Source organism: Colobus angolensis, unplaced genomic scaffold (assembly GCF_000951035.1).
Source record: "Colobus angolensis palliatus isolate OR3802 unplaced genomic scaffold, Cang.pa_1.0 Scaffold470, whole genome shotgun sequence".
Classification (NCBI taxonomy): Eukaryota; Metazoa; Chordata; class Mammalia; order Primates; family Cercopithecidae; genus Colobus; species Colobus angolensis.
This window is the reverse complement of record NW_012118155.1, coordinates 1,671,182-1,682,913: the sequence shown is the minus strand read 5'-3', so window position 1 is coordinate 1,682,913 and position 11,732 is coordinate 1,671,182. Positions and strand designations below refer to the sequence as shown.

At 43.1% G+C, this 11,732-nt stretch overlaps 1 protein-coding gene across 1 annotated transcript in view; it reads right to left on the bottom strand.

Annotated features, from left to right (window-relative positions):
* MFN1 (mitofusin 1) overlaps nucleotides 1-11,522 on the bottom strand; it is a 43,529-nt gene extending 32,007 nt beyond the window's left edge. The window contains 4 exon segments of the mRNA XM_011958664.1: nucleotides 122-284; nucleotides 7,159-7,294; nucleotides 10,220-10,338; nucleotides 11,403-11,522. Of these exon segments, the coding sequence (XP_011814054.1) occupies nucleotides 122-284; nucleotides 7,159-7,294; nucleotides 10,220-10,331 (411 nt within the window). The 5' untranslated portion in view covers nucleotides 10,332-10,338; nucleotides 11,403-11,522.
* Nucleotides 11,523-11,732: the final 210 nt, after the last annotated feature.

Sequence of the window (11,732 nt, the reverse complement as noted above, 5' to 3'; positions counted from 1 at the left end):
AAATATTAACAGTTCTTTTTATAAGATGTCAGCAATGCAGACATCTATAAAAATGTTATTAAAGAATAAGTTAAGGACATTGTTTCAGGTATATTATGCTGCTAAAGGTTAAAGGTCATACCTTCACACTCTTTTTTTCATCTGATCCTTCTGTCATAAGATAGGCTTTATCTCCATCGGTTCCTTCAACACTCAGGAAGCAATTGGTTATATGGCCAATCCCACTAGGGAGAACTTTATCCCACAGCATTGCATTGATAACAGAGCTCTTCCCACTGCTTGTCCTGAAGAATATAGAAAATCATGAAAAACAAAACATAACAGTAAAAAAATTAGTTCTTTCACTGGGTCTAATATCAATTTTTTTTAAATCCAAATTTTGTTAAGATTTCTTAAGACTGCATTTTTACAAAAAAATTGACCACTTGGCTTACACAAATATCAGCAATGTATATTTCAGAAAAAATAAAGTGTAAGAAAACAAATCCGACCTTTCTCATAGTATTATCCTCAACTTTTCTTTCTTGCTTTTTGTGGCAATTTGAAATCACAGGTCAAAATTCTGTAACACTACTATCACAAGATGGGGTCTAATATCCCATCTCCTTAAATCTGGGCTGGTTTGTGACTGTTTCAACAAATAATGCACATCAGAAGTGACACTGGGTGGCTAGGTGCAGTGGCTCACACCTGTAATCCTGGCACTTTGGGAAGTCAAGCTGGGTCGATCACTTGAGGTCAGGAGTTTGAGACCAGCCTGACCAACATGGTGAAACTCCATCTCTACAAAAAATTAGCCAGGTGTGGGGGGTTGGGGGAGGGCACCTGTAATCCCAGCTACTCACAGGCTGAGGCAGGAGAATCACTTAAACCCAGGAGGTGGAGGTTGCAGTGAGCCAAGATCGTGCCACTGCACTCCAGCCTGGGTGACAGGGCCAGACTGCGTCTCAAAATAAAAAAAAAAATTAAAAAAAGGAGTGACAATAGGTGACTTCCAAGACTAGGTCATAAAAGACAATGCAGCTTCTTCTATCTTGTTCCCTGGAATATATGCACTTGGGGCCTTGCCATGTAAAAAGTCCACTTACCCCAAGTCTGCTGTGCTACAAGGAAGTCAAGCTAAATAGAGAGCTCTGGGTAGTGCTCTACTGAACAGTCCTAGTCTTTGAATCATTCCAGCCCAGGTCCCAGACGTGTAACTGAAGATTTAAGATTATTTCAACCCTCAGTTTTTGAGCCACCCCCATCTTCACATCTTCTCAGTTAAGGCTCCAGAGTCCATGGAACAAAGACAAGACATCCCCGCTGTGCCCCATCTGTATTCTTGACTCACAGAATCAGTGAACATAGTAAAATGGCTGTTAAGTTGCTAAGTTTTGGGTAATCTGTTATGCAGTCATAGGAAAAAGAACACTTTTGATGGCTCTGAAATGCAAGGAACAACCCATACTCACTTCAGGGACTTGCTTTCCATTAAGTCAACCCACGTCCCAGATACCATTGGGAGCCTTTTGGTTCATTGCATAAGCATCCTATCTTTTTGGCATATGTTTTATCTCTTTTCTTTAGCAGAAGAGGGAAAGAACTTTTCTTATGTTATGGATATCATTCCCAACTCCCTTCCCAGGGAAACTGCTTACCTTCATTAGCTCAATATTGGCTTCTATTGCCACTATACCACATCCTGCAAGGATGCCTAGGACCTCTCTTAAAATTTATCTTTCTGGACATTTCATGAAGCCTTGCAGTGATCCTCAAGGGTAGTTCTGAAACCATCTCCATGGGGTTAACAAGAATTACATGCTGGGTTCTGGACAGAAATATGGCTATAGCTCATCATTAATCAGGCTGCACTTTGGCCCACTTCCTTGTTGCTAAATGTCACGTAACACCAGATACCAACCATTTGCACCTCCTTCTTCCTATAGACAGGATCTCTGACATTAGAATCATAACACTTTTAAGAATAGTTTAAGATGTTTTCAGGCCCCCAAATCCAGCAACCAGTTTGAAGACCCCCCGCCAGAAAGGAATGGGATGGATCAGCATGTGAATACAGCCTAGCTTTATTATCTTCCTCTACCATGACTTCACTCTGCAAGCTCCAACCAATCAATGATCTCTATACTTTGGGCACTCCAAAAACCTTAAAAACCCTAACCTCAAATTCCTTGGGGAGATGGATTGAGGTTCCCTCCCATCTCCTCATTTGGTGACCCTACGATTAAATCTCTTCTCTGCTGCAACCTGGTGTCTCAGCATATCAACTTGCTGCATGCACTGGGTGATGAACCTACTATGGTTACAGTTTGGGTCCCCCCACTCCATATAAGAATCATCTGGGGAGCCCATTAATGATGCAGATCCCTCAAACGAACTGCGAACCTAAAGAATCAAAACTCTGGGGATGCTCTCAGATGATTCTTACGCATAGTAAAGTGTGAGACACGCTGTCATCCTGCCTCCCAAAACAAACAAAAAAAAACAACTGTGGAAAAAGAAACTTTTTCTCCTCTACTATTGAAATCAACACAGAACACTTCTTAACTAGATGTATGGAGATTTTTCCACATGCATGAAGCAGGTCTCCAGCAGACACCAACTGGGTGTCCTATCATTCAATTCATTTCTACCTCCTCCCACCTTGGGTTCAATATCAGAATAGCTCACAGAACTCAGGGAAGCACTATACTTACATTTACTGGTTTATTATAAAGGATATTATAAGTGACACAGATGAGATGCCTGAGCACTCATGCCCTCTCAGCATGTCACTCTCCCAGGATAACCATGAGTTTAGTTACCTGGAAGTCCAATCTTATTCAAGAGTTTTCATAAAGCTTAATTTTCAGCCTGTCCTCCCCCACCCTTCCTGGAAATGGGTTGGTGGGAAGGAAAGTTCCAATCCTCTAATCTCCTGATCACTTAAACTTTCAGGTGACTGGTCACCCTCTGAGGTTATCTAGTCACCGCCCCACACTAAACCACTTATTAGCATAAATTCAGGTGTCATCAAAAAGGGCTCATTATGAAAACAAGATACTCCAATCACTCAGGAAATTCCTATGGTTTTAGAAGCTCTGTGACAAGAATGGGACAAAGATCAAATATATTTCTTTTTATACCATACCAATGCTTTCTAATCTTCCTTTTACCTGGCTGGCATTTCTTTTTCTTGTTTGAGATGGAGTCTCCCTCTGTGGCCCAGGCTGGAGTGCAGTGGCACGATCTCAGCTCACTGCAATCTCCGCCTCCTGGGTTCAAGTGATTCTCCTGCCACGGCCTCCCAAGTAGCCGGGATTACAGGAGTGTACCACCACACCCAGTTATTTTTCTACTTTTGGTAGAGACAGGGTTTCACCATGTTGGCCAGGCTGGTCTCAAACTCCTGACCTCAGGTGATCCACCTGCCTCGGCCTCCCAAAGTGTTGGGATTACAGGCATGGGCCACCATGCCTGGTCCCTGGCTGGCATTTCCATGGATAGTCCCTCTTCCTCTCCCCAGTGTTTTTCATTACACACTCTCCCTGGATCATCTCATCAACTCCTGTGATCTCAATCACCAACATAAGCCAATAATAATTCCTAAATTTCCTAGAATTCTCCCTAGTCCAAGTCTCATATTTCCAACCGCCTTTTTGGTAACTACACTTGAATATATATAGTTGTATTAAACACACACAATTTATGGCCTATACTACTTGTCAGAGGTGTTTGAATCAGAGCAACTCCATCTTGAATAGGGGCTGAGTAAAATGAGGGTGAGACCTACTGGGCTGCATTCCCAGTAGGTTAGGCATTTTAAGTCACAGAATGAGATAGGAGGTTGGCACAATATACAGGGTCACAAAGACCTTGCTGATAAAAGAAGTGACCAAATCCCACCAAAACCAAGATGGCGATGAAAGTGACCTCTGGTCGTCCTCACTACTCATTGTGATATATATATAATATGTATATAATATACATTAAACTAATTATGATACATTAGCACGCTAAAAGACTCTCCCACCAGTGCCATAACAGTTTAGATGCCATGGCAACATCCAGAATGGATGGATATATGGGCTAAAAAGGGGAGGTACCGGCCGGGCATGGTGGCTCACACCTGTAATCCCAGCACTTTGGGAGGCCGAGGTGGGTGGATGGCCCGAGGTCAGGAGTTTGAGACCAGGCTGGCCAACATGGTGAAACCCATCTCTACCAATAATACAAAAATTAGCTGGGCGTGGTGGCACACTCCTGTAAACCCAGCTACTAGTAGGGAGGCTGAGGCAGGAGAATCGCTTGAACCTGAGAGACAGAGGTTGCAGTGAGCCAAGATCATGCCATTGCACTCCAGCCTGGGTGACAAGAGCAAAACTATCTCCCAAAAAAAGAAACAGAGGGGGACAGGTACCAACCCTCAGTTCTGGGAATTGCCACCCCTTACCTGGAAAACTCATGAATAATCCACCCTTTGTTTGGCATACAATCAAGAAATAACCATAAAAATAGCAAAGCAGCAGCTCTTGGGGCTGATCTGCCTGTGCAGCAGCCATTCTTTGTTCCTTTACTTTCTTAATAAACTTGCTTTCACTTTATGGACCCACCCGGAATTCTTTCTTGCACAAGGTCCAAGAACCCTCTCTTGGGGTTAGGATCAGGACCCCTTTCTGGTAACAATACTACAACTGCCTCCTACCTCCTGTTCTCATTTAATTCATTCTCCCTATTATATCTAAGGCTATAATTGTAACATCCAATCCTCTCATGACTATTTTCCAAAATAAAAGAATGCAGAACTCCTTAGCATGATATATTAATTTAAGGTCTTTTACAATCTGACTTTTGCTTACAAAGTCTCTTCTTTTGCTAGTTTCATAACGCCTTAAATTCAACTACTTGAGTTCTCCAAACACACTGTGGTCTCTCTCCCCCTTTCTATTTATAGCTTTCTGCAAGAAATGAGCTTTTGGACCTTTTTCACATCCAAAACTATACCTATTTCTCATTCTCAGTAGGACAGTTGAGTCATCACCTTCCCAGGAGGCTCTTCCTTCCTACTCCACCCTAATATGAAGTAGGATCTTTTTAAATGGAGCTGTCTCATGCCAGACTCTGTGTAAGGCCCTGAGAATATGGTCAAATGGGAGAAGCAGAAAATAAAAACATAAGAGCACTGTGAAAAGTGTTGAAAGACATTAACAGGGTGCTTTAACAGAAAATAACTGAGAAGGAATAATTTAGATAGACTGGTCAGAGAAGGTATCCAAGGTAGTAACATTTAAGATGAAATATGAATAATAAGAAGGCATGAGACATAGATAGAACAAGGAAACGAGAGTTGTAGGCATAGGGAATTGCAAGGGCAAAAGCCCTAAGATGGGAAATAGCTTAGAAGGCCAACGAAGTCAGTTTAGTAAATAAATGCCTCTGTTGGTACACAGCACATGATAGCTGAATGACCAATTATGGAGCTACTCATTTGTCTTTGCATATAAGCTGTGGCAGAGATCACCCTATCACTCTGGATAGTGACACCAACGTAATGGTGCCTCCTACTCTCCCTCTGGGAATGAAGGAGTTGAAAATTCTGGAAGACATACCTGATCACTGCCCTTTTCTTCCCCCCATAATCCTTACAACCTGTGAACCTAATAATTGTCAACCTTAAGAAAGATACTAAAGAAAATCACCTCTAAATTAGCCAGGCACAGTGGCTCACACCTGTAATCCCAGCACTTGGGGAGGCCGAGGAGAGTGGTTCGCTTGAGGTCAGGAGTTCGAGACCAGCCTGGCCAACATGGTGAAACCCCATCTCTAATAAAAATATAAAAATTAGGCCAGGGCCAGGCGCAGTGGCTCACGCCTGTAATCCTAGCACTTTGGGAGGCTGAGGTGGGTGGATAGCCTGAGCTCAGGAGTTTGAGACCAGCCTGGGCAACATGGTGAAACCCCATCTCTACTAAAATACAAAAAAAATAGCCAGGCGTGGCAGTGTGCGCCTGTAGTCCTAGCTACTTGGGAGGCTGAGGCAGGAGAACTGCTTGAACCCGGGAGGCAGAGGTTGCAGTGAGCCAAGATGGTGCCACTGCACTCCAACCTGGCAAGAGTGATACTCTGCCTCAAAAAACAAAACAAAACAAAACAAACAAACAAAAAATTAGGCTGGATGCAGTGGCTCACGCCTGCAATTCCAACACTCTGTGAGGCCAAGGCGGGTGGATCATCTGAGGTCAGGAGTTCAAGACTAGCCTGGCCAACACAGTGAAACCCTATCTCTACTAAAAATACAAAAATTAGCCAGGTATGGTGGCGCACGCCTGTAATCCCAGTACTCGGGAGGCTGAGGCAGGAGAATCGCTTGAACCCGGGATGTGGAGGTTGCAGCCATTGCATTCCAGCCTGGGCAACAGAGCGATACTCCATGTCAGAAAAAAAAAAAAAATTCTGAGTTTACTTGGGAATCAAAAATAAGGATTATAATCTGGAATGCATGGAATGGCATACCAGTGCATTCAGTGAGGGTAAGAGGAGTTTTTTTTATCAGCAAAAAGAGATTTACATAAGCTGCCTAGAAACAGAGTTCTTTGGTTCCAGAGGTTCAATGCCAGCTATTGTCAGTTCATTGGTGGAGATGCCATTACTGGGCAAGAACTCTCCTAAGAACATTTTATCTTAATTAATGCAGTCCTAAAGTATGTTTATTCATAAGTCTTATCAAAGCAGGAGATTTGAAAGAATTTCTGGAAAGCCCTTGGAAATAGTTATCTCAGACACGTAAGCAAGAGCCTCTTTCCTTCTAGGCCTGTCTAGGTCTGACAAAAGTTATTTCATCCTAGCTTCTGAAACTTTCACATATTCAAGTAAACTTAAAAGAGTAAATCACAAATTATGCTTATCATTTACCTGTATTTCCATTCTTAAAACTGGCTAAGAGCCAATTCTTAGAGATGAGAATCATGAAAAGGTAAAAATATGACTGACTTTCATAAAGCTTCATTTTATACCACGAGGTAAAATGTACAAATTCTTTCACATGCTAACAGCTTTAATGTTCAACACAGGCAGAAACTTGCGGGGCTGGGGGAGGATGGGAGAAATACTACTTGCTGAAACATCAGACACAAAGCTGATTTCTGGAAACTAACCTTAGAAGTAATAATAAATAATTACCTGCCAAAAAACGCCACCTTCATGTGTCTCCGAGATAGCACCTCACCAATGATGGAAAGCTTGTCTTTATATCCCTGCATTTCTACCAGATCATTCTCAGTGGCTATTCGATCAAGTTCTGGATTCTTGTATGTTGCTGTGAAATTGAAATGGCGTCAGAAAAGTGATATAAATGAATATTAAGTTAGTTATATAATGGAATACCTAAGATTGTATGTATTCTGGCTTTATGTTAACATGCCACCCACAGCATCTGAATGTTTGGTAAAAGGTGCATACTCCGTGGCAATGGGTCATAAGAATCCCACCCGAAAGAATTTCAAGAATATTAAATGTTGCAAGGGCACAGTCAAAAGCGTACTTCTAGGTCTCAAACATACAAGCTACCTCTGAGACAAGACTACATTTCTAAACAGAGAAACTAGAACCTAACACTGACCTATTATTGTTCCAACCTGACAGGATGGATCTTCAGATCTTGAACTCAGAAGGAGGAGCCACATACTGAGAAAAAAGTGAGGTTTAATAGGAGCCCCTCAGAAATTAAGATGTGGTTCAAGGTCTCCAAGCTAGGAAAGACTTTGCTACTTTACCACGTTCTATCTGCTTCCCTCAGGGATGAGGTGAAACAGCTCATTTAACAGAGAAGAAAGAGAATTACAGGTTGTGTCCCGTCTACAGCCATACCACCCTGAATGCACTCGATCTCATCAGATTGTATCCCAGTCTCACTCTCATCAGGTTTAGGGTTTAACTGCACATCCCAGCCCTCATCTCTCCTCTATGGCTGCAGGTAGTTAAAAAAGCCTGGGTTTGAAAAGTAGAAAAATATTTCAATTTTGTTTATAATTCAGGAATAGGAGATAAACTGATGTTTACATTCTTATCACCTCTTTTTGAAGGTAAAGACATGAAGATTCATGTGGGCGTGGGGGCTCACGCCTATAATCCTAGCACTTTGGGAGGCCGAAGTGGGCAGATCACTTGAAGTAAGGAGTTCGTGACCAGCCTGGCCAACATGGTAAAACACCACCTCTACTAAAAATACAAAAATTAGCTAGAAATCACTTGAATCTGGGAGGCGGAGGTTGCAGTGAGCCGAGATCATGACACTGCACGCCAACCTGGGCAACAGAGCGAGACATCGTCTCAAAAAACAAAAACAAAAAAAAGATTCATCTGGCTATCCGAATGATCCTAATTAGAGACAAACACTGTCACTGAAAACATACCCAGTGCACATCCAATTAAGCTTCTCATATCTCACCATACTTTTTTAATGCATTAATAAAACATATGCAATTTGGTGAATAATGGACAGACTTGTTTAAGTATCATTACATTTATTTTTGCTTTTCATTTTATTTTTGCTCTTGTATGTTTTTCTTGATTTATTTGCTTTGTCTCCTTTTTGCAACATTTTTACTGAGGTTCTAAAACCTGTAAAACTGAATTCAGATTCTAAAGCTGCCATTTCACTAGTGCCTAGCATAATGCATGATCTACAACACGCACAATACACATTTAACTTCATTATCACTTCCTATTAATTTTTTTAGAAAATGAAATATTTTTCAAAAGTCAACTGTGCCAGCTCAAATTATTTCCTAATTGGAAACAAAGATTCTATACTACTATTTTTTTTTTCTCATTCAGCATTGAATTGTGTCAAGTCTGGTGCTAGGAATACAATGAGTCCTAGGCTCCTGTCCTAAAGGAGCTCAAAATCTGGTAAGAGAGACTTGGGAGAGACACGAAAAAAAAAGTTTGATTCTACCAATCTATCCAAGGTTTCCAGTGTTGCTGGAAAAATTTATAGAATCCCTCCCTTTCCATTGTATAGTTGAGAGGTACATAATCTTTGTTTTTTTTTGAGATGGAGTCTCACTCTGTGGCCCAGGCTGGGTGCAGTGTGTAACCTCAGTTCACTGAAACCTCTGCCTCCCAGGTTCAAACGATTCTCCCTCCTCCAGCCTCCTGAGTAGCTACGATTACAGGCTTCCACCACCATGCCGAGCTAATTTTTGTATTTTTAGTAGAGACAGGGTTTCACCATGTTGCTCAGCCTGGTCTTGAACTCCTAACCTCAGGTAATCCACCCATCTTGGCCTCCCAAAGTGCTGGGATTACAGGTGTGAGCCAGGGTGCCCGGCCAAGAGGTACATAATCTTAAGAATCAGCAAAATATTTCAACCGTTATCTTCAAAGTAGTATTCCTGGCCAGGCACGGTGGCTCACACCTGTAATCCCAGCACTTTGGGAGGCCGACGTGGGAGGATCACGAGGTCAGAAGTTCAAGACCAGCCTGGCCAACATGGTGAAACCCCATCTCTACTAAAAATACAAAAATTAGCTGGGCATGGTGGCACGTGCCTGTAGTCCCATTTAGTCTGGAGGCTAAGGGAGAAGAATCGCTTGAACCCAGGAGGTGGAGGCTGCAGTGAACTGAGATCACGCCACTGCACTCCAGCCTGGGCAAGAAAGCAAGACTTTGTCTCAAAAAAAAAAAAAAAAAAAAACCTACTCCCTAGTAAGACATTCCTCATCACCTTTGTTTCAACAGTTACGAAATGCCTTTTGCCCCTTTCCACTGCAACTCAGCCTCATTTGAGAGAATGAGATATGCCTGAGGTCTTGGTTTAACTGCTAAGTTGGGGAGGAGACAAGTATAATGGTTAAATGTGGACTGCCTGATTTTTTGTCTGGGCACTTACTAGCTGTGTGACCTTGGGCAAGCTGTTTAACTTTTCTTTGATTTGGTTTCTTCACCTTTAAAATGAAAGATGGTGGTGATGAAAATTAAATGAACTATTAATATAGCTATTTCATCACCTAGTGGTGATGAAAATTAAATGAGCTATTAATATACTAAAGTTCTTAGTTGTTATTAATACCATTTAATTTTCCCCTTCTGGAGGGTAGAAATGGGTTTTACTCGCTATGGTACTTCTCATAGTATACAGTACAATGCCCTATATGTGTTCAATAACTAATGTTGAAAGAATATGCAGTTTTATATATTTTCAACAGTAATTACTTTAAGAACTTAAGAAGAACTAACCTTCAACAAAATGTGATCCTTCAGTAACAAACTCCAGTAACTGGTCAAAGATTGCAGTAATCGCCTTCTTAGCCAGCACAAAGTGCTTCAGTGGAGAAACAGTTTCTGCCATTATGCTACTAGGGGGAGATAAAGTTAGAAAAGCGCAAACTAAAGTGGATGATAGACATGCAAACTGATGACACACCAGTGACAGTCATCAACTCCCCAATGAAATAAATTATGCTGGCAAAATGTTTTTAGGTAGTTCTTTTTTGGGAGTGTTCTAGTCAGACAATTAGAGATGACTTTTGAATGATATTTCACTAAAATAAGTGAAAATCTATTAGCCAAAATCTTGGTTGCAATTTCGACTCAATTTCCCTTTGGTGAAGATGAAACTAATTGTGACTAAGTTTGTCACTGCATGTGACTATAAAGTACATCAGGGAATAGGGTTAGTGAAAGAAAGCCAAGTTCACAAACAATAACGAAGTTACTAAGTTTCTCAACCTGAAGCTCTAGGTGAGTGGGGGTGGATATGCAGAGTGAGGAAATAAAATTCTAAGACCACAACGTGAGGCTGACATTTAGAAAGACGGAGTTCATCACTACAAATGAGGTAAGGCTTAAAGAGGGCATTAACGCTTCCAGCCAAAGTATCAGAAACTTCAAGGAATATCAGTCTAAGAAAGCATAGGTGGTTTCTCAAGAAAAAGACACCAAAGACAGACAATCACGGTCTAATCCCGGTGTGCACATGGAAAGGAACAGTGGCCATAAAGAAGGCGGATCCTTCCAGAGAGTCCAGAAATGACCGCGCGAGGGAGCTGCGTGGGAAAAGCCGGGTGGGGGCAACGCCCCGGGTCCGGCCGGTGTGAACACCTGCCTTAGTAAAAGCCTCCCGCCTTCCCACACCGGGCGCAGTGGTCGGGGCCAGAGCCCACCCCAGCCCCGCGCGCGCCCGTCCAGGTCCGGATCCCCCACTCCCACCCCCGAGCTCGGCCTCGTGGGCTCCGTGGGCTCGACTCGGCCGCCAGCCCCGCTCGCCTGACGGTTCGCTTTCTCCTTTCCCACAGGACCGCGGCGGGCGGCGCCTCGTCACAGAACGCTGCATGCACGACTCCCGCCCTCTGTCCCCAGTCGCTCGAAGGTCACTCCGAGCGTCGCAAACGTGCTAGCTGTCGAAGCAGCCGGCACTCACTGTCTCCGCTCCAACTATCACCCGGCAACAGCAACTCGGCCACTGATCCCAAACTGCCTCATCTTCCTGAGAAGTTAAAGGCGGAGAGGAGGCAGGGGGAGGGGCAAAGGGCGGTCACTTCCGGCCTCTTGCTTCCTCTGTTCTGTTTGGCTCCGTGGCCGGAAGCGCATCTATGCCAGGCGCCATTTTCCTTAAGGGCAGAAGGCAAGGTTTGTTGTGGGCAGGGAGTGCTATCGGGAGAGTGGCTTTCCGTTCCCCCTTCCAACTTCTCACCCTGCCTTCTCCCCTCAAAGTGTCCAAGTCTCTGCCCAGCCTAGGCTTAGCTAGCTT